This window comes from Crotalus tigris, unplaced genomic scaffold (genome assembly GCF_016545835.1).
Source record: "Crotalus tigris isolate CLP2741 ecotype Arizona unplaced genomic scaffold, ASM1654583v1 scf7180000024376.1991246, whole genome shotgun sequence".
In the NCBI taxonomy this organism is placed as follows: Eukaryota; Metazoa; Chordata; class Lepidosauria; order Squamata; family Viperidae; genus Crotalus; species Crotalus tigris.
In genome coordinates, this window is record NW_024100546.1 from 36,006 (window position 1) to 61,669 (window position 25,664).

Consider the following 25,664-nt stretch of genomic DNA (forward strand, 5'->3'; position numbering starts at 1 on the left):
GGAGGTGGCAGAACAGGGGGAGAGGTTAACCTGCTTCCTAACTAGCCGGACTCTGGAAGCCTGCCTGTGAGCCAGCCAGGACGTGGAAAGGAGGCAACGTCCCGATTGGCTGCTTTTGACCTCCACATGCCGTATGGGGTGGGGGTAGGGCTTGCACACAAAGAGGCTATATAAAGCGCTGGGAGCTGTTCACTCCCAGCACTAACCTTTTCCTGCACGGATTAAACAGCCGTTTGTCAACCGAACTTGCTGGCTGGCTCTTTCCTGGGCACTGAGGAGGACGTCTTGAAACTTATATAAAGTAATCCCTCTGCTAGTCTTTTATTTATTAGATATTTCTTGTCTTGTGTCTTAATATGTTTCTTGCAAACAAATTATATAGACTGACATTCAGTGAAATATTTTTTCTGCTTGTATGGGACATTTGTCCCATGAATATTCCATGTTATATACTTTTTTTTTTTTTTTTTTTTTTTTGGCCAACCGGCATCCTTTATTTATTGAAAATTTTTACATTTTACAAAAACAAATCCCCTTCCCATACCCCCCCCTACCTCACCCCCCCCCTTCCCAACCTCCCAAACCCTCCCCTGGACTTCCCAGAGCTGAGTACAGGCTTAATTAAAAAAAAAAAAAAAACTTAAAACACTTTTAAAACCTAAACAAATTTAAATACAATCATCATTCTATATAAGCTCCCTCCAAAAACACAAATTTAAACATTACTTTCTTTGAATATCTATATCTATAATATAAAATCTAATTTCTCCCTCTTTCTTTATCCTAAAACGAAAAAATAAACATACAAATCTTTGTTATACCATTAAAGCTAAATACTCTTAAAGAACTTAAAGTAAGTACATATTTCCTTCAATCTTCATAATCTTCTCTCCTATCCAAAAAGAAAAAAAAAAAAACAAAAAACAAAAACTTAAAAAACCTATAAGTCCTAAACAAATCTAAGCACATTTAATTAAACAAATTATTTTGTCTTAAAAATATTAATAATAATATTTAAAAACTAAAAACACTTTTAAATCCTAAACAAATCTAAATACAATCATCACTCTATATAAACTCCCTCCAAAAAGAATCCACTCACTAAAATAAGCAAATTATAATCCCTTCAAAACACAAATTTAAACAATATTATCATTAAAGGTTCAAAACTTAAAACAACAAAGTTAATAAACACATTAAACATTTCAATCTTCACCAATAACTAATTCCATCCGTAAAAAACTACATCCTTATCAATCTCAATTATATTAGTATTATTAATTATTCACATTCCAGTTTTTTCCATTCTCCATTCTTCCATTCTTCCATTTCCCTTCTCCATTCTTGTATCAAACTCGTAAGAAATGCTGCAAGTTCTGCCTTAGGAGACTGCTCCAAAATTCCTGAATCTCCCATCGACTCCGAAGCCAATAAGGGTTCCTTAAATTCCTCCTTGTATTGATCTTTACAATTGTAAGTTGTACAAGTTATCCTCTGCCCGTTCCTCTCTTGTTGATGCCCCTCAGACTGAGATTTCCCAGTTTCCATTTCAGGCAACAATTCCACCCTTAAAGATTGCTCCAAAGACTTTGTAGGTCTAACATCTCCCAGAGATTCAGAAACCACTAAATATGAAACTTCCTTAACCTTCTTCTGTTGCTGCTTTTCTTTGGGATTATATACTGCACAAGTTGTCTTCTGCTCCTCAACCTGGACTTGTTGAGGCCTCTCACACAAAGATTCTCCAGTTTTCATAAATATAGGCTCTTCAAACTGTGATTCTACATTCTTTTCTTCCAAAGCTTTAAACTTAATTGATGGCGATGCACATACCCCCAGGACCGAAGTATAAAAATCTTTTGCTTGAGAAACAGTATTAAGTCTATAACATGTCCCCAGGTAATTCACCACCATTCCAATCGGAACATCCCATCTGAATGAAATTTTTCTCTTTTTAAGTTCATTTGCTAAAAAAGCAAACTCCTTTCTTCTTCTTAAAATTTTAGATGGGATCTCTTTAAAAATTATAACATCTTGTGAAGCAATTTGAAATCTCTTCTTATAATAGGCTTGCACAATTTCATTGCGTAAAGATCTTTTACCAAAGTAAATTACCACATCTCTTGGCAGATTCTTCTGTGCTGCCACCACAGAGTTAACCCTAAATAATTTTTCAATTTCATTAAGTATTCCCTCTTTTTCTTTATTCAAAATCAATGCAAAGTCCTTTGCAACCATCTCCTTCAGATCTCCTTGCAAAGACTCTCCCAGGCCTCTAATTCTTAAGGCATATTCCATTTGTCCATATTGAAGCATAAGAATCTCATTTTCCATTTCTTTTTCCATACTTTCAATTTTCCCCTCCATTATGTCCACTTTTTCAGCTACCTCTTCCACATGGGAGTTCACCTTTTCAAGAACAGAAGCAACACCTTCTAAAGCCAAAACAAAATCTTGTCTCAAGATCTTATTGTTTTCCTCTAAAATCTTTTTCATTTCTGCCCTAATTTGAATTATAACATCTCCCATCATGTCTTGCAAGTCCTTCATAGTTATTATATTATATATTATATTATATTACAGTCTTCACCTGTAGACAATGTAGCAAGTTCCTGTGCAATCTTCCTGTTTTTCGGTATTTGGTATTTCAGGTTGATCTGCCTCCCATTGTTATCTATATCCATTTCTTCTGCTGTCCCAAAATTTATGTTTAGTTTTTCTATAGAATTCAATCTGAACCTTTGTTTATGTTTAATTTTTCTATAGAATTCAATCTGAGCCTTTGTTCTCAATAAGTAAATATCACTCCTTCAATTTTGTTCAAGTTAAATGGTTTTCTTCTTTTTCAGAATGTCTGTTAAGAAGGTATAAGCTTTTTTCTTTCTCAAAATTCTCAGAGGAATTTCTTTCAAGACAATTATATCAACATTTCCTCCTTTTTAAATTTAGACTCAATGGGCAAAGAATTTTGGATATAATATAATGCTTGGAAAATGGGAAATATGTGGACAAAGGGCTTAAAAATTGCAGTAAATTATAATTTAAAAGATTTTTTTTTAAATAAAATGATGTACTGGTATTTAACACTGAATAAATTGTCAAAAATGTATAAAGGTATTTCAAATATATGTTGGAAATGTAAATGTAAAGAAGGAACTTTTTATCATCTATGGTGGACCTGTGGCAAAGCAAAGAAATATAGTTTGATTCCCACAAGCTAGCAGAGATGGCTAAATTAACTGCTTTAATAAAGAAAATAATACAGCTAACTTTATTTCCACTTGAAAACCACTACTGAACATTTTGCTTGAGGTGGGAAAAAAATGAAACTTTGACTTTGGATTTTGGTAATTAGATAGGTTGTTATAAAATGGCTAAAAAGTGGAGGCTGCATGTTATTATCAGATTCTACTGTGCTACAAAGAATGGGAGGTCAATGCTTTTTTTTCTGTCTCCTTAACCCTACATTTTTTTCTTCTTCCCTTTTCCCCCCTTTACTTTCTCATTATTTTCCTTTTTTGTATTTTATATTTTAATAAATTAAAAATTTTAAATGAAAGAAGGATATTGATGCAATGTGAATAAAATAAAGAAAGCAGAGATCTACAAGCGAAAGAAGATACAAAAAGAGATTATGCAAATGTAAAGAATTATATATTTGCTAAGGATTTGTTTTGGCATGTTTTAGCATGCATTTGTTTAGGAATTTAAATAGTCTCTGACAGATTGCATGACATATACAGGATCCTTCCTTCCTTCCTTCCTTCCTTCCTTCCTTCCTTCCTTCCTTCCTTCCTTCCTTCCTTCCTTCCTTCCTTCCTTCCCTCCCTCCCTCCCTCCTATTCAAAGCCAGATTGAATTATATGCCTTCAAAGTTATTTGAAGATGGAACATCTTTTCTGCCAGCATAATTTGATCAAAATGATGGTTAAAATCACATTGCTTTTATATATTAATTCAACTGCAGTTATCATTTCATAAGCTCAAACAAGAGCTGAATTAGATATGCCTAATGACCATATATTATTATAAGAAGTTTCTTCCTGGAAAACCACATTTCTCCTTAGATATCAGTATAAGTACTTTTTCCACGTTCTTCACTAATTAATGCAGCACATAATGAAAGGATAGAAATACTAAGTAGAAAGAAGTTATATTTCATGTTTGAAACAGTTTGGCATATTTATGGCTACTATACTTTTTCTTTTTCTATCCTTTATACATGGATCTCTTTAGCTCACCTATAGTCCCGCTCCAGTGATGAAGGATAAATTTCCTGGTCTTCCCTTCTACCAGATGGTTCCTAAGGAAGACCTTCAATATGAGGGGATTCTTTTTTTGCTTCTGTACTTCACATGGATATGGATTGGGATGGTGGTTATGGATACTGAGAATGGAGAAAGATTTGTTCAAACAGTGACACCCATGTTTTCTCAGAAGGGTGTTTGCTTTGCATTCATACAAAAGATCCCCATTCCAACCTTTATAATGAATATTGAATGGATGCTGAATCAGGGGAACATAATATATGACACACTGAGAGACAATAATAAGGTTAAGGTAATACTAGCCTACAGTGAATCACATTCTTTGGGATTTTTTAGATTTATATCATATTTTTCAGATGAAGAAACAGAATGTAAGCAGAAGAAACCTCTAGGCAAAGTATGGATCACCACTGCCCAAATGGAGCTGACTTCCTTTGGATTTCAAAGAGATTGGGATTTAGATGTTTTCCATGGAGCTATAGCCTTCACCTTTCATTCCAATCACGTACCTGGCTTTCATGAGTTTATGGAGAATCAAATACCATCTGGTGCAACAGGAGATGGTTTTATCAAAACCTTTTGGGAGAAAACTTTTGGTTGTATATTTCCAGGTAGAGGTGTAAATGAAATAAATGTGAAACATTGCACAGGGGCAGAGAAATTGAAGAGCCTCTCTCCCCCCAATTTTGAAATGGATATGACTGGTCACAGCTACAGCATCTACAATGCTGTTTATGCCATAGCCCATGCTTTCCAGGATATGATTACATCTGGATTCAAATATAAAGCAATGGTGGATAGTGGACTACAGCTTCACAAACAATCATTTTGGCAGGTAATGTTTTCATCATTCTCTTGAATCCTGATTCTCCAGCAGAGAAACACAATAACTCAATTTTTCTTTTCATCCTTAGAATCATCCTAATTGAAATGAGTCTTGCCTTGCCTCTTTTACAATTTTGGAATCACGTAAAAGAGATAAATCATCCTATTATCCTTTTTAGTTCAAAAACAATTTCAATTTGCTGATAGTATCAGTTTCAATCTGAGAAAGTGTTCCAGGCATTTTATCAGTTTTCCATAATAAAATAACAGAATAAAGACTGGGAAAGAACCTTGGAGATTTTCCAGTCCAACCCACTGCTCAAGTAGACAACCTTATACCATTCAGGACAAATGGCTGTCTAATCTCTTCTTAAAAACCTCCAGTGATGGTGCACCCACAACTTTTGAAAGCAATTCATTCCACTGTTTAATTGTTCTCATTGTCAGAAATTTCATCTTAGTTCTAGGTTGGATTTCTCCTTCTTTCCATTTCTTGTCTTCCCCACAAGTGCTTTGGCAAATAGGTTTGACCCTCTCTTCTCTGTGACAGCCCTCAAATATTGAAAAACTGAAATCATGTTACCCCTAGTCTAGGGGTAGGCAACCCAAAACACTCAAAGAGCCACTTGGACCCATTTCCCACCGAAAACAAAACACCGGGAGCCGCAAAACCCTTTTGATATCTAAAATGAAGATAACACTGCATATATCCTTTTTAACCTTTATTATAGGTGTGTGTGTGTGTGTGTAAAATATACATACACACACAGGTAAAAAAGGATATATGCAGTGTTATCTTAGATGTCAAAAGGGTCTCTCTCTGTCTCTCTCTCTCCCTCCCTCTCTCTCTACTTGCCCTTGGTCTGCCAGTCCTCTTCTCCCACTCTCTTTCTCTCTCTCTCTCTCCCTTTCCTCTCTCTTTCTCTCCCTCCCTCTCTCTCTCTCTCTTTCTCTCCCCCCCTCTCTCCCTCTCTCCTATCTGCTGCTCATCTGGCAAGCTGGCTTCAAGCTGTTCTCCAACAAGCTCAGGGGTAGGCAACCTCGGCTCTTCTATGACTCATGGACTTCAACTCCCAGAATTCCTGAGTCAGCATAGCTGGGTTAGCTAGCTCTCTCCTGCCCTTCCTGCTTCCTGCAGAGACACACAGAGAGAGGAGGGGGCTGGGAGCCACTGAGGAAGGCTCAAAGAGCCGCAGGTTGCCGACCTGTGCCCTAGTCCTTCTCTTCATTATACTAGATATACTCAGTTCTTGCAACCATTCATCATATATTTTAGCATCCAGCCCTTTAATTATCTTTGTTGGTTTTCTCTGCACTCTTTCTAGCATCTCAGTGTCTTTTTTGGATCATGGTGACTGAAACAGGATGCAATATTCCAAGTGTGGCCTTACTAAAGTAGTATATAGTGGTACTAATATTTTCATTTATTATTTATTTGTTAAATTTATTTTCTACCCATCTTGACTGGGGCTAGTCAAAGGACTACCCTGGGCAGCTTACAATAATAAAATGGAAAAAATGATAAAAAAATAAACATAGCAATAACAAAGGAATAAAACAATAAAAATGAACCAATCTAAAACTAAGGAGAAATTTCTTGACAGTTAGAACAATTAATCAGTGGAACGACCTGCCTTCAGAAATTGTGAGTGTTTTTAAGACACTGGAAGGTTTAAAGAAGTGATTGGTTGTAGAGGGTTTCCTTCTTGAACAGGGGGTTAGACTAGAAGACCTCCAACATCTCTTCCAACTCTGTTATTCTGTTAAATTATAAAATATAGCTGAAAGGGGAGCAAGCACAGGGGTGAGGTGGGGGTCAGATAATTAGTCCAGTAGCCACTTCCAATTACATACTCTCCTTGATCCTAATTCTTGTCGATGCAGCCTAAGACTTGATCTTGATAAATGGATACCATCACATGCATACCATCATCACATACAAAAGCTGTCATTTTATGTAATTAATGCTATCATAAAACAAATATTTTTGGGGCTATATTCAGAAGTGCTTTAAGAGACAGAATTTTACTGCCCTTCAAAATATTAACAAGAAAAGTAAAGAGAATGGGAAGAGAACCCCCAAAACTAATGAAAGTAAGAAATGCAAATTACCTTGAATGAATAAATAAATATTTAAATGAATGAAAGCAGAATGGAAGGGGAGTTCTAATTACATATAATTTTAGTCTACAACTTTTCTCTCAACATTTGTCCTTTCTTTGTAATTTAGCTCCATCACTTTTTGAGGCAGGTCACATTTAATAACAGTGTTGGGTACAAGATATCCTTTGACCAAGAAGTAAAGTTAATAGCTGGATTTGATATCATCAATTTTATTCTTTCTAAAAAGATGACAAAAGTGAAAATTGGAAGGATAGACCCTCTGTCTCCAACAGATCAATCATTTTTCATTGAGGAAGATGCCATAACATGGAACAGCTGGTTTAATCAGGTAAGTCACAGGAATAGGGAATCTGATATTAACACTGAATCTCAGTGATGCTCAGTAAAACTAACAATACCAGTTAAGGTTGTTCTGGGGATGCTTTTCAAGTTATAATACATTCTAATTTAATCTGAAAGTCTGTATTGTCTCTATAGGGTTTTTTTTAGGAAGTATTCTGAATTGGAAATATTAAATGGATTTTTAGGTATAGAAATAAAACCACAATTAGCCATGAAATTTTAAAACATTAAATTGATTGATCAATCTAAACTTTTAATTTTTATTGTTGTTTCTGTTATATCTAAGCATAAAAATGATGTTCAAGTTAGTATTGAACATTTTAATTTATTTAAAGTATTTTTTAAATTTATGACAGCCATGCTACAGATAATAAATAAAAGTTCAGTACTTACCACTGTTTTTTGTTGTTATTTTTGATTTATAAGTTAGACACGTCCTGTTTCCATATGTACACCAAGCTGTTATCCAGGGTCCAGGAAGCAAGTCATGGATGGGGAGCCATTTTGCTGTTACTCTTGCATGTCATGTCCAGAAGGAAAGATTTCAGAAAAGGAGGGTAAGAATATTTTATTAATTGTGTCTAACTCCTTATAAAGTGAAAGACATTATTTAATAGAGATTGTCTAATTGTTTTTTTGACTTCTTATACAGTTATATTATTATCAACAATGGTAGTATATAACTACCTTGAATTTTTTCAGCTATTTTTCTATTGTTTTCATTATTTTGAGAACTAGTTTAGTGTAATGATAAAAGCACAAGGCTAGAAACCAGAAATCCATGAGTTTTAGTCATAGAATGGAATTCATACTCTCTTCTTTTACTTTCAACAAGAAACAAGATTTTCATGTTAAATCAGCCTTTAAGAAAAGTGGCACCGATATATAATTACTTAAACAGAGAAAGATGGCACAGTGGTTTTCAAGAGATACTATGCAGTCTGGAAAAGTGTATGAGTGGTTGACAGGGTGTGTGGGAAGGGTCATGGGTGAATGATAGATACTATATGGGTCAAGAAGGGCGTTTGGGAGGGTGGGGTGTCATAGGTTGTGAAAAATGTCTGATGGTGCTTCAGAATGTGTGAGAAACTCCATGTGAATCATATACCTTAATGGGGGGATTGATATAGGCTGGGAACGATACATGAGAGTGGTTGGGAGTGCACGAGAGGGGCAGTGAGAATTACAGATGGCACAAGGGGAGTCGGCACAGGTAGGGAAGAGTGAATGGGGTTGTGCAATAGTTGTTGTAAGTGCACAAAAGGCACTTTCACTTTCTTTCCTTTCCTAGGGGGCAAATAAATGGCAGCTGCTGGTAAGGGAGGGAGGGATTGTGATCATGAATGAGAAACTGTCATAGACCTTTAAAAATAAGAATTTGTAAGGACCTAGATTAACTAGATCCCTCAAGAAAGCAGAACTCTTGAAACAGCCATTGTTTCAAGAGTAACTTTTATTAAGGGTTAGTGATAGCAGGAAGGCAAAGCAAGGTCTGAAGATTTCATGTGCAAAAGGTTACATCAAAAAGCCCATTCAGGTGTCCTTCCCCCAGTGTCCAACCATCCATTTGAAATCCAACCAATCCATAGGTACTAAATTGTTTTGAGAACCTAGTGATTTAATGCCTTCTCAAGGTCTCTCTCAGTTTCATTTCCCAATGGTCCCTGTTGTCTCAAGATAAGACAGATATTTTCAAGCCATATTCCTTTCATATGGAGAGCAGAGCAAGGGAATCAACCAACCAGCCCCCCTCCCAACAGAATGACAGACCTCAAAAATGAATACATGGGCATAAGCAATAAACTGTAGGCAAATAATAATAATAATAGTAGTAGTAGTAGTAGTAGTAGTAGTAGTAATAGCAAGAAGATTGCACAGACTGACTACAAGCAGCGGCATGACAAAGTAGCAACAATGGTGCATTGGAAGATCTGCAAAAAATATCATTTGCCTGTAAGCAAAAACTGGTGGGATCATAAAATAGAGAAAGTCATAGAAAATGATAAAATTAAACTGCTCTGGGACTTCAGAATTCAAACAGACAAGCACCTGCAACCTAACACCCCAGACTTAACAATTGTCGATAAGAACGACAAAAAAGTCTGGATAGTGGATGTGGCAGTGCTTGGACACAGCAGAATAGATGAGAAAGAACTGGAGAAGATAACAAAATACAAAGACCTACAAATAGAAATAGAAAGACTGTGGCAAAAGCAAACAAGGGTAGTACCAATAGTCATAGGCTCCTTGGGTGCAATCCCAAAACAACTGGAACACCACTTGAACACCATTGGCATTGACAAATTTGCTATTAGTCAATTGCAAAGGGCGGCCTTACTAGGAACTGCTTCCATCCTGCGACGATATCTGTAATACCATCAAACATCCACATCTGCCTATCCCAGGGTAAAGACTCGATAGGTAGAGAAAATGCCAAATCCAGTCTGAAAATCTGGCTGACTGTGCGATGATCAATAATAATAATAATAATAATAATAATAATAATAATAATAATAATAACAACAACAACAACAACAACAACAACAACAAATCATGCCCTTCATCCACGCAGTGACATTGACAGACTTTATCTACCAAGGCAAATAGGTGGGCGTGGAATGCTACAAGTACATCAGATGGTTGAAGAAGAAAAAATGGCTTTGGAAGAATATCTGAAGAACAATGATGAAGATGCTCTGAAATTAGTATATCAGGAAGGCTTACTGACTACTGGAGAGACCAAACTGGCCTACAAGAAAGACCAAATGAAGAACAGAATAGAGGCATGGGAAGACAAAGCACTACATGGCCAATACATTGAAAAAAATAGCTGGGAAAGCAGATAATAACAAGACCTGGCAATGGCTAAGAGCAGGAAAATTGAAGAAAGAGACCGAAGGACTAATTCTGGCTGCACAAGACCAAGCCTTAAGGACAAATGCATATAAAGTCAAAATTGAGAAGACAGCAACAGTCAGTAAGTGCCGCCTATGCAAAGAAGCTGAAGAAACAGTGGACCACCTGGTAAGCTGTTGCAAGAAGATTGCACAAACTGACTACAAGCAGCGGCATGATAAAGTAGCAACAATGGTGCATTGGAAAATCTGCAAAAAATATCATTTGCCTATAAACAAAAAGAACTGGAGAAGATAACAAAATACAAAGACCTACAAATAGAAATAGAAAGACTGTGGCAAAAGCAAACAAGGTTAGTCATAGGCGCCTTGGGTGCAATCCCAAAACAACTGGAGCACCACTTGAACACCACTGGCATTGACAAATTCACTATTAGTCAATTGCAAAAGGCGGCCTTACTAGGAACTGCTTCCATCTTGCGACAATATCTGTAATACCATCAAACATCCACATCTGCCTATCCCAGGTCCTGGGTAAGGACTTGATAGGTAGAGAAAATACCAAATCCAGTCTGAACATCTGGCTGACTGTGCGATGATCCATAATAATAATAATAATGTTGGAAGGGATCTTGGAGGTCATTGAGTCCAACCTCCTGCTCAGGTAGGAAACCCTACACCACTTTGGACAAATGGCTGTCCAGTCTCCTCTTAAAAACTTCCAGTGTTGGAGCATTCACCGCTTCTGGAGGCAGGTTGTTCCACTGGTTAATTGTTCTATCTAAATCTATTTGAGGGGTCCTGACAGAATCACATGACCATAGCAGCGGCTTGCAGCAATAGCTTGGGAGGTATAACTGCCATAACTTCCCCAAAGGTCATCCTCTTGGGAGGCATGGGTCCTGGATTTTGTAACCATTCTGTAGGATAGCCCATTTTAGGTACATTGGTTCAAACCTTTTGCTCTTTCATACACTGTTTCACCCAGATAAAGGATGTAAAACTGAGAATTTTTTAGTAGCATAGATACTTGCCTATTCACAGTTAAATGAACATTTTCTGTAATGTGTGAAATTTTCTTCAGTACATATTGTATCTAGTCCTTTCTATCAGCTTATTAATTTGAATTTCTTATTTATTCATGTGTATAGATATAAGAACACTCCTAAGGTTTATGCATTCATTTGAGACTTAGATAAGACCCTTTCAATTACAGATCTGAATCACTGCTATAGTTGTACAGAAGAAAAATATCCCAATGAAAACCAGGATTCATGTATTCCTAAGGACATAAGTTTCTTGTCTTATAAAGAACCTTTGGGAATCACTTTAGCCTGTTTTATTCTTTTTTGTTCCACAATCACAGTTCTCATACTAAGGATATTTCTGATGCATCACAACACTCCCATTGTCAAGGCCAGCAACCGGGATCTTACCTACATCCTCCTAGTCACACTCTTGCTCTGCTTCCTTTGTGCATTACTATTCATTGGTCAGCCAAATAAGGTGGCATGTGTCCTCCGTCATACTGGTTTCAACATCATCTTCTCTGTGACTATTTCCTGTGTGCTGGCCAAGACTGTGACTGTGGTCCTTGCTTTCATAGCAACCAAGCCAGGAAGTGGGATAAAGAAGTGGGTGGGGAAAAAACTGGGCTACACTTTTGTTTTATCTGGCTTCTTAATTCAGGTTGGGATTTGCATTATATGGTTGTCCATCTCTCCTCCTATTCCCAATACTGATCTGCACTCAGAGACTGGAAAAATTGTCCTACAATGTAAAGAAGGTTCCATGGTTATGTTTTACTGTGCAAAGTGTTATATGGGCTTCTTGGCCATGATTAGCTTCATAGTGGCTTTCTTTGCCAGGAAATTACCAGATACTTTTAATGAGGCCAAGTTTATCACTTTCAGCATGTTGGTCTTCTGCAGTGTTTGGCTCTCCTTTGTTCCAACCTACCTGAGCACCAAGGGGAAATACACAGTGGCTGTGGAGATCTTCTCAATGTTAGCCTCAAGTGCTGGGCTGCTGATCTGCATCTTTTTCCCCAAATGCTATATTATTGTTCTGAGACCAGCTCTGAACAACAGGGAGCTAAGAAGACAGAGGAAGTAGTGAATGTGCCCTAGAATGAGGTGGTAATCTGCATTGTAGATGGACTTTATGTGTGTTTTACAGTAGAGATTGAGCTGAATATTTTTCCTAGCATTTATATTGATTAAGTTGTTAAAGGACTGTATTTCATTAGGAAAGTATTCATTTTGAAGACACCTGGAAAAGTAATCAGCGTGTATCTTTCAAGTCATCTTTCCCCTTCCTCATTTTAAGTTAATAATATGAGTATAAAATTTGAGTAATAACAATGATCATCAAATTCACATAAAACATTTTATCCCAATTTATACTATGCAGAGCTTTCATTACAAGTGGTTCTCCATTTATGACAATTCATTTACCAATCATTCAATTGACCTACGATACTTAGGACTGATACAGTATCCCCATGATTAGATGATCAAAATTTGAGCATTTGGACACCACCCAGTATTTACAATAGTTGGAGCATCCTTGGTCACACGATTGCCATTTATGATCTTTCTATCTGTCTTCCAGGAAGGAAGGGCAGTAACCGAATTCACTTTATGACTACATGATTCAGCAAAAACATTGTAAAATAAGGCATGACTCAATTCATGACTGTTTCACTTAGCAACAGAAATTCCAATATGTCCCAATTGTGGTTAGACATCAAGAAGTACTTGTATTTGGATTTCTAATATTATCTAGTCCAGAAGGGGAAAAAAAGTCAAATGGATCTTATATACTGTATGTATGCATTATATATAGTATATTTTGCCAACTAAAAATATGAGATTTGTTTAGACGCTATTTCATTATACAGGAATTAAGTGAGCCATGCTTTATAAATATAAACAAAGATGTCTTAAATTGTTCTCATTTAAATTCTAATAATACATTATTATTATTTTTACCTGAATAAAATAACATGTTGGAAAGCTAGAATTTTACAAGGGAATAATTATTTCCCAAATGCATAGGAAGTTTATTTAAAACGCCGTTTTTATAACACTTTCTTTTTTGTATACTAAAATGTGAGGAAACTTAGAATAAAAATACTCTCTATTTAGGGATTCAAAGATTTCTTGAATACATTTTTTGTCATGAATATTGAAAGAAAATAGAGACTTGAAAGAAATCATTTGACTGATGGGATGATGCAGTGGGAATAAACAAGGGATTATCTGTGCATATTTCCCACAAAATGGAACAAATGGTAAAACTATCACTTCTGTCCCAAAGATTCTCAAATTTTCACCAAGACAATGCAATTAGATCAGGGATGTCAAACTCAATTTCATTGAGGGCCGCATCAGCATTGTGGTTGCCCTCGGTGTGTGTGTGTGTGGCCAGGGTGGGTGTGGCCTACTGGGTGAGCATGTTTTTGGCAGGCAGCGGAGTGCTCTTCTCACAGTGCCAAGAGGTTGAGCTGGGCGGGGTGAAGCTCACCAACTTTGCACCTTGTTGCCTGCTGAAATCGGGCAGACTGGGAGCTGGGCGGCCTCACATTTCTTTTGGGATTTGCACCACCTGGCTCAGCCTCTCAGCACTGTGAGGACAGCGCCCCGCTGCCTGCCAAAATCCCTCCCACAGAGCCCATCAAGCCAGATATGTGAAGTAGGTGAGGGCCATTTGCTGGCCACTTCCAGGCGATGGTGTATTTCTTCATTCCTCACAAAGGGTGACACCTCCCCAGCATGCACCCAGGGGGCGGGGTCAATGTGGCAGGGGCTGTTTCCTCGCTGTTTCCAGAGGGCCTTGTGGAGCTAGGACTGAATGCATTTCAGCGTAGGTGGCCACCACAAAATTGTACATTTTCTCCCGCTGGTCTGGGCCAGGGCCAAGGCAGCGGGGGCCATTCCCTCACTGTTTCCAGAATGGCTTTATGAGCCACATGAAACTACTTCTCAGGCCGCATCCAGCCCCCAGGCTTTGTGTTTGACATGTCTGAATTAGATGAACAAGGGTGATTTTCAGGGAAGCATATATTGTTTTGAATATAGATTAGTTAAAATATCCTTTTCTGGAGGGGTAAAATGAGATCTTTCTGTGGTGTCATGATTATAAGTCAATCCTATTCTATGTAGAAACCTTGTTTTACTTGTGCAATTGTGAATGGGTCACACAAGATGGTTTTTCATTTACTTCACACTGGAAAGTATGTTAGGAGAATAATTCCTTGATTTTTGATACATGTTCCCACAATATTTAGCCATGCTGACACCCTGTGAAATCTTAACAAATAACTAAATTACTGCAGCATTGATAGACCATATGGCTTCTGTTCGTTTGCGAGAGAAAGTATGTATATTTGAAATCCTGAGGCCACAATGAACTATTATTTCTGTGTCTTGACTTTCTTTTTATAATATAATATTATGTAATTATTAGAATATATAATACAAATGAACCTGGAAATAGTGACAAAATGAGAAAGGGGAAAGGGGGAAAGAGAGCAATGTAGAATAAAGGATAAAAAAAATTAACTTCTGTCTCTTTTCAGTTCAGATAAATGAATGTTGTAGTCTCAACTTTTTACTTTAAATACTCAATACATACTAGTCATTTCTGATTTACTTGTCTAATCAGTAAATCAAAGCTTCATTTTTTTTCTTCTGAGTCTTAACATTCAATGTAAGAATTATATATGGCACCAGCTATTTGTCTGTTTTAGTCTAACCCAGAATTTAAGGGGTTTTTTTTGCTGATTTCTTGAGGTTATAATAGAAAAATTCCTATTTCCTTTGTGCACATTGGTTTCACTAGAAAGATCTTCAAAGAAACATTTTTGTAGATATTTGTAATGCAGAATAAAGTAATGTGTGTGGAATGCCATTGTAGTGGGATGGCTGAGCCTATATACTTAAGGCATATATAATTTCCCTAAAGCTCCCAGTAGCAGCTTTGATGACAAAAGTGCACATGGTTTGGTGGATCTTGGAAAATCTGAGTCCGTGATAGTAAATTATGCTACTTCCATCAATACTTTCTTCTGGAAAGAAGACATTCTAAAAATATAAGTTTTCAGTTTACAAGAAAAGACCTGTTTTATTTCTAATTAGACTATGCAGGAATGAATGTTTCTTAGACTTTTTAGGTGTTGAAAATTTAGTCCTTCAGTTTCAGTAAATCATACTGGAAAGCAGGCTAGTTGTATGACAACATGTATGAAGTGTTAGTCTTCATATTTTGGGTTATCTCTCCTTTTACAGCCCAGTTCCAAGAAAAATAAAAAGAAAACATATTTCTTATTGAAGAATTAAATATTTCCTTCAGTGATGATATTTTTTAAGATATTCTACATGGAATTTCAGTTCTGTATAAGAAATAATTTCCATTCCTACAAGTAGCATAATATCTATAATTAAATTAGCTGACATAAAATTGCAGTTTGTTCCAAATATCAACTTTTGAACATAATCAGCGAAATATTGGATAAATATAACCTTTAGCATTAAAGGTAGGGATGGGGATATGTGTTTGTCAGTATGACCCCCAGTATTCAATTTCTGGAATTTTAGATCGGCCAGAGGACTCTCTATTCATTTAATATTGGAATAATAGTTATTAAAATTTATTTACTTGTATGCTGCTGAATCAGTAGAGATTCTAATGATTGCTTTGAAGATATAGGACCTGCAGAGAGAAGATTTTTCTGTAGACTTCAGGATGTTGGTAGGAGCAATGCTCTTGTTAACTCTGCTTCCATACACGGCATATGAAGTTCTCACAATGAAATGTAATGTCCAGTATCCAGAACACCCACTTCAAACTATCGTCAATATGGAGACCTCATCATTGGCGGCATCATATCTCATGAAATCTTCCTCTCCTATGCCAAAGATTTTATAAAGCAGCCTCCACCAGCCATGCCTGAGGAACTTACGTAAGGAATTCATTTTAGTTTGTATGTGCATTTATGTTAATTAGAATGCCAGATGATGTTATAGAAAATTGAAGAAACTTTCAATGCTAGGAAGACAATGCTCATTGTGCAGAAGGAATGTGTGTAATTTTTTAAAGACATTATTCTGTATGATGATTGGAGCTATCAGGTAACATTACAATATAAGATTCTGAGTGTATGAATGTTACATTGTGTTAAACATTATACCCTCCAAAGTAGTATATATCTTCTGTGGTCAACAATAATAAATGTGATAAATGCTGCAAAATGTTTCAGAACTGTAAAATATTATCTGATACAGATTGCAACACTCATTCTAAAATACTTCCAAAGAATTACCAACACATCCTGGCCTTGGCCTTTGCAATAAAGCAGATTAATGAAAATCCTCAGATTTTACTGAATATCACCTTGGGATTTCATATTTATGATAATTATTACAATTCAAAATGGACATATCAGTCCACAGTGCTGCTTATATGTACACTAGAACAAGTTTTCCCAAATTATAACTATAACATGCAGAATAAGCCTGCTGTGATTGGTGGACTGGATTCTCTTACTTCTCTTGATATGGCAATTGTTTTGGATACCAATACGATTCCTCAGGTAAGGTTTGCAAATGAAGTTAAACACTTCTTTTATCATTTCTTTGATTTGCTGGATATATATTTGTTCTTTCAGTGTATGGAGATTCTCAGTCATCCAGGTATGGTTGTCCCAAAAATGCTTTTTCAGGAGGCAACTGGACTGTCTTCTTTTTCTTTGAAGATGTTTCACTTATCATCCAAGAAGCTTCTTCAGCTCTGACTAGATGGTGGGGAGTGGAAGAATTTATATTGCTTGCAGGTCATGACTGAGGAAGCTGAGAAGCGAAATGTCTTAAAAAAAAAAACCAAAAACAAAACAAGAATGTCCAGTTGCCTCCTGAAAAAGCACCTTTGGGATTTGTTCTTTCAGGATCTTGGAATGAAAATTATTATGATGTCCAAGATTAGTTGCAGAGTGTTTTTAACTTGGAATAATGAAGAAGGTGTGATTCATCAATGATTTTTCTTACATATAAAATTAATATTTAAATCCCTATAACAACACCAGCTGGCAGTGATAAGACATGATGAAAACTCTTTAATTTCACAACATATAGACATTCTTAACCATAGTTTCAATTGGGAAATGTGATCATCCTAGACCAAACCAAGTCCAAAAATGCCAGCTAATTTCTAGAAACCTGGCACTCTGACAAATTGCCCATTAATAGACAAACAGACATTAACAATATCTATAGACTATGCAAAAGAGACAATCAACCAGCCAAAAAGGGAACAAAAAGATCCAAAAGACCCACCAGCAATCAGCACCAAAATCAACATAGGTTAACTCTAACATTAGCATCAGACCAACAATCAAGTAAACTATACCCCAATAAAGAAACTACTAAAGGAGCCAACAGCAAATAGCGCAACCAAAGAATCCCGAAGTTCACCTCCCACCAACAGTGACAGGGCCAGACACTAAAATATAAACTGAGAGCAAACCCCACTCTTTACCAGCAATGATGATGTTACCTAATTAGAGTAATGAAACATCTGCAAGAAAACAAGCAAGCTCAAAGAGCACCAATGATCCCACATTTCAACCCTGAGCTACAAATATTCTCCTTTGTTGTTACTGAAAACTATCATCTGTATGCACCAATAATAACAATGCAACTTAATGAGGGATGTGATATAGATGCGATTGTAATTGTTCTTTTTCACCTTCATGGATGTCTTTAGCTCTCTTATAGTCCCATTCCAGTGATGAAGGACAAAGCTCCAGGTCTTCCTTTCTACCAAATGGTTCCTAAGGAAGACCTTCAATATGAAGGGATTATGTCTCTACTTTTACACTACAAATGGATATGGATTGGAGTGGTGGTTATGGATACTGACAATGGAGAAAGATTTGTGCAAACAGTGATGCCCATGTTTTCTCAAAAGGGCATTTGTTTTGCATTCATACAAACAATCCCTGTTATAACTTTTATTACTAATATATCAGAAATATTGCATAAAGGGAAGAAGATTTATGATATATTAACACATAGTAAGGCTACAGTGATACGTGTTTATGGTGAATCTAATTCCTTTGGATTTTTTTAGATTGCTTTCGTATCAATCAGATGAAGATATAGACAGTAAGTATAGGAAATCCTTAGGAAAATTATGGATCACCGCAGCCCAGATGGAGATTGCATCCTTTGTATTTCAAAGAGATTGGGATTTAGACATGTTCCATGGATCTCTAGCTTTCACGTTTCACTCCAGGGATATATCTGGATTTCAGCAGTTTATAGAGAGTATAAACTGCTGAAGGAGATATATTTTCAAAAACATCTGGGAGCAGGTATTTGCCTGTGTATTTCCAGGTACCGTACACTTATGGATGAAATGGAGGAACCTCCTTGCACTGGAGATGAACAACTGGAGAACCTCTCTTACACCTATTTTGAAATGAGCATGTCTAGCCATACCTACAATGTCCACAACACTGTTTTTGCTATATCCCATGCTTTACATGCTATGCATATAGCTGGATTCAAACACAGGGCAAAGATAGAGGGTCAACTGATGCTACATAATCAACCATTTTGGCAGGTAATGTGCTTATAATATTCTACAGTCCTGATTCCAGGTTCTCTTAACACAATTGTATTGTTTCCTTTATACCACATAATTCAGTTGAAATTTCTCTTCTACAATATATATAATTCATGAAAAATAATTATATTTCCAATCACCTTCAAAATACTCTGAAGATCTGATATAGAACCATACACCATTTTGGCTGCAGGTGTATTGAAATGTTTGCCATCTATAAATTCTTAGCCTAGTGTTTAACACAATTGGCTTTTAGTGGCCTTGTATAAAATTAAAATTGAAATGCAGGGAAACCAGGTTTAGTTTTCAGTGGTCAGAGAACAAGAGTGGGGTCACAATAAAAATGAGTCAGCATTTCAAGTATAGATTTTCCCCTCCTGATTTATGAGGAGGGGTCCTTACATATAGTTTTACCTGATGCCAATGGTATATGATGGTGTCTGATTTGATTTTAAAAGGAGAAAAAATATTTTGCAAGATTCTCACAAACTGGGATTGTCAAGAGGGATGAATTAAGACAATTAACAATATTAACAAGAATAACAAAAATTAAAATAAGTGAATTAAACCAGCCCTGGAATATTTTATCTGTACATTTATTTTAATTCATAGGATTTTCTACATTAATTGGTTTTTTTTCTTTTTAATTTTAGCTCCATCCATTTTTTGACAGGTCTCATTCAATAATAGTATTGGGGACAAGATCACCTTTGACCAAGATGGAAAGTTAGTGGATGGGTTTGATATAATCAATTTTATTCTTTCTGAAAACCAGTCAAAAGTGAAAATTGGAAAGATAAACCCTCAGTCTCCTGCACATCAAACATTCATAACTGAAAAAGATGCCATAAAATGGAACGGCTGGTTTAATCAGGTAGGTTTCAGGAGCAATCTGGAAATTTCTAATTTGTACATGAGTATTGAAATTGGTTGTTAAGTTGTTAAATTGGTTGTTAACCTGCTGAACCATCTCATCCTGGTAGTTCAGACCTGCCCCCCTCAAACTGGCAAAGAGGGCATACTGTAGATCCCATTAGTTAAAGAAGTCTGGCTGCTGGGATTCAGAGAAAGAGCCTTCTCTGCCAAGCATCTACCCTCTGGAACATCAAGGGTGAGATCAAGGGTGAGATCTGCCCCATCTTTTTATCTTTCAGCAAGAGCCAGAAGACCTGGCTCTGCCACCTGACTTGGGGACCAAATGGGGGAGTACCACACTGAAGGTGGCTACTAGACTGAAAGCAAACTTCACTTCCCACTGCATTCCCTGCTTTCCTCCATCTTTTAATATCATATTACTATATTTTGACTGTTTATTTCATTGTGTATTTCATGGTTTCATTTTTTTGCTACTGTTAATAGTTACACTTCTTTTCATTTCTGTTTTTACTGTTGTAAGCCACCTAGTGTAGCCCCATGACAAAAGAGGCAGCAAATAAAATTAACAAATAAATAGTAGGGCATTTTCATATCTTAAGTTTTCCACCTGAACATTTTGATTTTTGTTATTATTCTTGAACACAAGAAATAATGTTTGAACTATTCTTATATTATGCATTGTGTTTCACGCACAAGTTAAATGGGTACTAAATTTTGAAATACTATAAAAGATTCAGAAGGAATTATGGAATTATTAAAAGATTAATAATATTGATTTAAACAACTCATTACTCAACAAACAAAGTCATGTGTCATGGTTCTGACAGATGAAACTCTTTAAAAGAACTTCGAGGCATTGTTTACCTTAAATAATCTTTTATTCGAAAAACACAGTATTGGCATTACATAGTTAAACCAAAAACTGAATTCTCCTCCCCTGGGCACAAAGTAGCAAAGCACAATTCCCCTCTCCAATTAACAGTCAAAAGTCACATTCCCCAATTAGCATGAAGCCTGGGCTCTCTCCTCAGCTCTCCAGCCTGCCAAATCTTTATCAGCTCTGGGCACAATAACCTGGATTCCCACGGCTGAGTTATTGTTGTAATGACTAACTGGACTCTCATCCACATTCCTCCCTCCCAGCATCATCTAATTCTAAAAGCAAAAGAGAAAAGATGGCTACATTTCCATCTGTTGTCAAAGCAAGAACATCCAATGTTAGCAGCGTTGACAGCATGTTATTCTGGTGTAGCCTTTAATGACCAGTTTCTATTGGGCTTCAGGTTTTGATGACTGAGATCTAGAAAACAGATTTCCTGATGACAACTATGACTTCAGCCACTAGATTGATAGCATACCCCACCTCCTCCTCCCCCACATAAAGTCAAATTAGTTAACATGGTGCAAGTTAGTGAGGGTTGGTTTCTGACTGGGTTTTTGTATCTGATGTTGATTAGGGTTTCCTTCCTGAGCAGGGGGTTGGACTGGATGACCTCCAAGGTCCCTTCCAACATTATTATTATTATTATTATTATTATTATTATTATTATTATTATTATTATTATTATTATTATCGATCATCGCACAGTCAGCCAGATGTTCAGACTGGATTTGGCATTTTGTCTACCTATCGAGTCCTTACCCAGGACCTGGGATAGGCAGATGTGGATGTTTGATGGTATTACAGATATCGTCGCAGGATGGAAGCAGTTCCTAATAAGGCTGCCTTTTGCAATTGACTAATAGCGAATTTGTCAATGCCAATGGTGTTCAAGTGGTGCTCCAGTTGTTTTGGGATTGCACCCAAGGAGCCTATGACTATTGGTACTACCCTTGCTTGCTTTTGCCACAGTCTTTCTATTTCTATTTGTAGGTCTTTGTATTTTGTTATCTTCTCCAGTTCTTTCTCTTCTATTCTGCTATCTCCAGGCACTGCCACGTCCACTATCCAGACTTTTTTGTCTTTCTTATCGACAATTGTTAAGTCTGGGGTGTTATGTTGCAGGTGCTTGTCTGTTTGAATTCTGAAGTCCCAGAGCAGTTTAATTTTATCATTTTCTATGACTTTCTCTATTTTATGATCCCACCAGTTTTTGCTTACAGGCAAATGATATTTTTTGCAGATCTTCCAATGCACCATTGTTGCTACTTTGTCATGCCGCTGCTTGTAATCAGTTTGTGCAATCTTCTTGCAACAGCTTACCAAGTGGTCCACTGTTTCTTCAGCTTCTTTGCATAGGCGGCACTTACTGTCTGTTGCTGTCTTCTCAATTTTGACTTTGTATGCATTTGTCCTTAAGGCTTGGTCTTGTGCAGCCAGAATTAGTCCCTCGGTCTCTTTCTTCAATTTTCCTGCTCTTAGCCATTGCCAGGTTTTATTATTATCTGCTTTCCCAGCTATTTTTTTATGTATTGGCCATGTAGTGCTTTGTCTTCCCATGCCTCTATTCTGTTCTTCATTTGGTCTTTCTTGTAGGCCAGTTTGGTCTCTCCAGTAGTTAGTAAGCCTTCCTGATATACTAATTTCAGGGCATCTTCATCATTGTTCTTCAGATATTCTTCCAAAGCCATTTTTTCTTCTTCAACCATCTGATGTACTTGTAGCATTCCACGCCCACCTATTTGCCTTGGTAGATAAAGTCTATCAATGTCACTGCGTGGATGAAGGGCATGATTCATTGTCATTATTTTTCTGGTCTGCCTATCCATTGCTTTTAGTTCTGCTTGAGTCCAGTCCACTATTCCAGCTGTGTACCTAATGACTGGGATTGCCCAGGTGTTGATTGCCTTTATGGTATTTCCTCCATTGAGTTTGGATTTTAAGATCTTCTTCACTCTCTTGATGTATTCACCTCTAATCTTTTTCTTGACTTCAGTGTGCTTGATGTTGTCAGCTTGAAGGATACCCAAGTATTTGTAGTACTCTTCCTCATCCAGACTCTTAATGTTATTTTCGTGGGGCATCTTGATTCCTTCAGTTTTCATTATTTTTCCTTGTTTGATAGTAAGTGTGGCACATTTGTCCAAGCCAAACTCCATTACAATATTACAATATCTCGGCTATATATTATTATTATTATTATTATTATTATTATTATTATTATTATTATTATCAATCATCGCACAGTCAGCCAGATGTTCAGACTGGATTTGGCATTTTGTCTACCTATCGAGTCCTTCCCAAGAACCTGGGATAGGCAGATGTGGATGTTTGATGTTATTACAGATATCGTTGCAGGATGGAAGCAGTTCCTAGTAAGGCCGCCTTTTGCAATTGACTAATGGCAAATTTGTCAATGCCAATGGTGTTCAAGTGGTGCTCCAGTTGTTTTGGAATTGCACCCAAAGCGCCTATTACTATTGGTACTACCCTTGCTTGTTTTTGCTGCAGTCTTTCTATTTCTATTTGTAGGTCTTTGTATTTTGTTATCTTCTCCAGTTCTTTCTCGTCTATTCTGCTGTCTCCAGGCACTGCCACGTCTACTAGCCAGACTTTTTTGTCTTTCTTATTGACCATTTTTAAGTCTGGGGTGTTATGTTGCAGATGCTTTTTGTTTGAATTCTGAGGTCCCAGAGCAGTTTAATTTTATCATTTTCTATGACAGTGTTGGTTCCAGATTGGTCTTTGATTTGTCTTGGCTTCTGGTTGATTAGTCTGAGCAATTTCGTTCCTTGGCCAAGCAGGTTTCTGATTTGCCTACTTTGGGGAACTGATTCCTGGTTGGGCAACATCTTGGGTAGGATGTGGATATTGTTCAAGGAAAGTAACTTGGCTCTGCTAACCTTCAAACTTTCTTCTTTCTTGTTAAAGTTATTGGGATGTATAGCAGACCACTTTGCCTGTAAAAATGCCAGCCACATTTGTTGATATAATGTGATCCCCAGACTATGGTTACTAAACCTTGAAGGCCAACATTTCCCAAAGCTTGTTACTTTGTTACAAAATAATGTTGGAATAAAAATCAGGTCTGTTCTAAATCAGGAGAAAGGTGCTGAAATAAAATGGAGGAGACTGCAGGAAATAAGGTCTCTGTTTATTTTGATAGCCAGAAACTTCAGTGACAGCAGCATGCTTCTGCCTGTTCCTGTGTAAGAATGTGTCCTTTAATATTTTAATGGCTGTTGCCAGATTCCTATGGGGTCATTTGGGGTCATGGCTAGCTCTACAAGCAAGAGGGAAAATGCACATCCTAGGTGTTTTGTTTGAGCTAATTTTGTCAGTTTGGGCTCCTTGCCTTTTGTGTTGCTTATTTGGAGTTTATGGCTGCTTTTTGTTTATGAATAGTGCTCCAGTCTTTCTGAATGGATTACAAAACCTCCATTCCTAAAGATTAGCCTCTTCAGGTGTCTCCTTGAGGCTGTTTTTCTATAGCAGGAAGACTGTGGTTGCTTTCTGCCTTTAAGAAGATGTCGCTACTCTTATCCTTCAGGGAAAATATTCTATTTTGCCTCTTTTTAATATTAGGAATAAAGAATATTTTATTCTGGGGAGGGGAGTTTCCTACAATAACAAAGCTTTTTATTTTGTTACTATGACAGCATGCTGGAAAACTATACAATTATGGTAACCATGCTAAAGAGAACAACCACAGCTCGGAATCACAGTACTGAAAAATGATTGCTCTCTTTTATGTTGGTTTTGGTCCATGAATTAGACTGCTCCTGTTTCTATTGGAATAGTCTTCTGGCCTGAGTTGCATATATGAAAAGTGTGAAATCTCAAGAGAAGCTAAACCACTTGCCCCTAAAGATTCTGCCAAGTTTGAAAAATAATGCTCTATATCTTGAAGATAATCCTGTTATATTCCAGATAATTAATCTATATGTATAATGATATTTCCCATATCAGTCCTCTATAGGAATATAGATATATTTATATAGATATATGTCTCTGACCTTTTACTCTAATTTGCTGTACATGATTATTTTAATTTGGGACATTTCTGCTTCCTCTGATCTAGACAAAGCATTTGACTGAGACTGTGCTGAATGCAGATTATAATGGAAATCATGCATAGTAATGTGCCAACAGAAGGTTCCTATCAAAGACATCCTACATATATTCCACCTCCTCTAATAATCAATAAATCACAAGTTCATGTTTTCTGTTTCAGCAAAAAGTCTATAAAGGATTTCCAGTCATTAACAGACTAGTTATTCTCTAGACCTTCTTGGTCAAGAAAGAAACGTTTAAAACACAAGCCTTTGCAGATGATTTAGTTTTTATAATTGAAGAACCATTACAATCAGGGATAAGATTGATGGACATACTGAGTAAATATGGGAAAATAGGTCTGAAGATAAATAAAGAAAAAACTGAAATGCTCGTCAAAAATATGACTAAAATACAGAAAAATGAATTGGTTGACAGAATAGGTATTCAAATCACGAACAAAATAAGATATCTAGGGATACAACTAACTGCTAGATGTGTTACACTCAAAAGAGATAACTATGATAAGTTAATTGAACAGATTAAAAATAATGGACCAAATATTTGGACCAACCTGCAGCTCTCCCTTATTGGCAGAATTGCGGTAATTAAAATGAATGTGTTACTGAAAATTTTATTTTTGTTCCAATGTATACCAATAAAATTGGACAAGGAATTTTTTCAAAACCTTAACAAAATTATACTCAAATTCATTTGGCAAGAAAAAAGAGCAAGGATTAAATTAAAATTACTGCAGGATTCAAAGGAAAGGGGAGATTTGGCTTCCCTGACCTGGAAAAATATTATTAGGCC

At 36.6% G+C, this 25,664-nt stretch overlaps 1 protein-coding gene across 1 annotated transcript; it reads left to right on the plus strand.

Annotated features, from left to right (window-relative positions):
• The first annotated feature begins 4,260 nt into the window (after window positions 1–4,260).
• LOC120301323 (vomeronasal type-2 receptor 26-like) lies at window positions 4,261–12,529 on the plus strand. The gene is made up of 4 exons (XM_039328432.1): window positions 4,261–5,103; window positions 7,324–7,545; window positions 7,990–8,116; window positions 11,631–12,529. The coding sequence occupies exons 1-4, from the start codon at window positions 4,261–4,263 to the stop codon at window positions 12,527–12,529; spliced, it is 2,091 nt and encodes a 696-aa protein (XP_039184366.1).
• The last annotated feature ends 13,135 nt before the right edge of the window (window positions 12,530–25,664 follow it).

Excerpts from the sequence above, each read along its gene's own strand:
- LOC120301323 (XM_039328432.1), top strand. The coding sequence starts at position 4,261 with ATGAAGGATAAATTTCCTGGTCTTCCCTTCTACCAGATGGTTCCTAAG. Across the intron at positions 5,104-7,323 it reads ACAAACAATCATTTTGGCAG|CTCCATCACTTTTTGAGGCA; the intron begins GTAATGTTTTCA and ends TTTGTAATTTAG. Across the intron at positions 7,546-7,989 it reads GGAACAGCTGGTTTAATCAG|ACACGTCCTGTTTCCATATG; the intron begins GTAAGTCACAGG and ends TTTATAAGTTAG.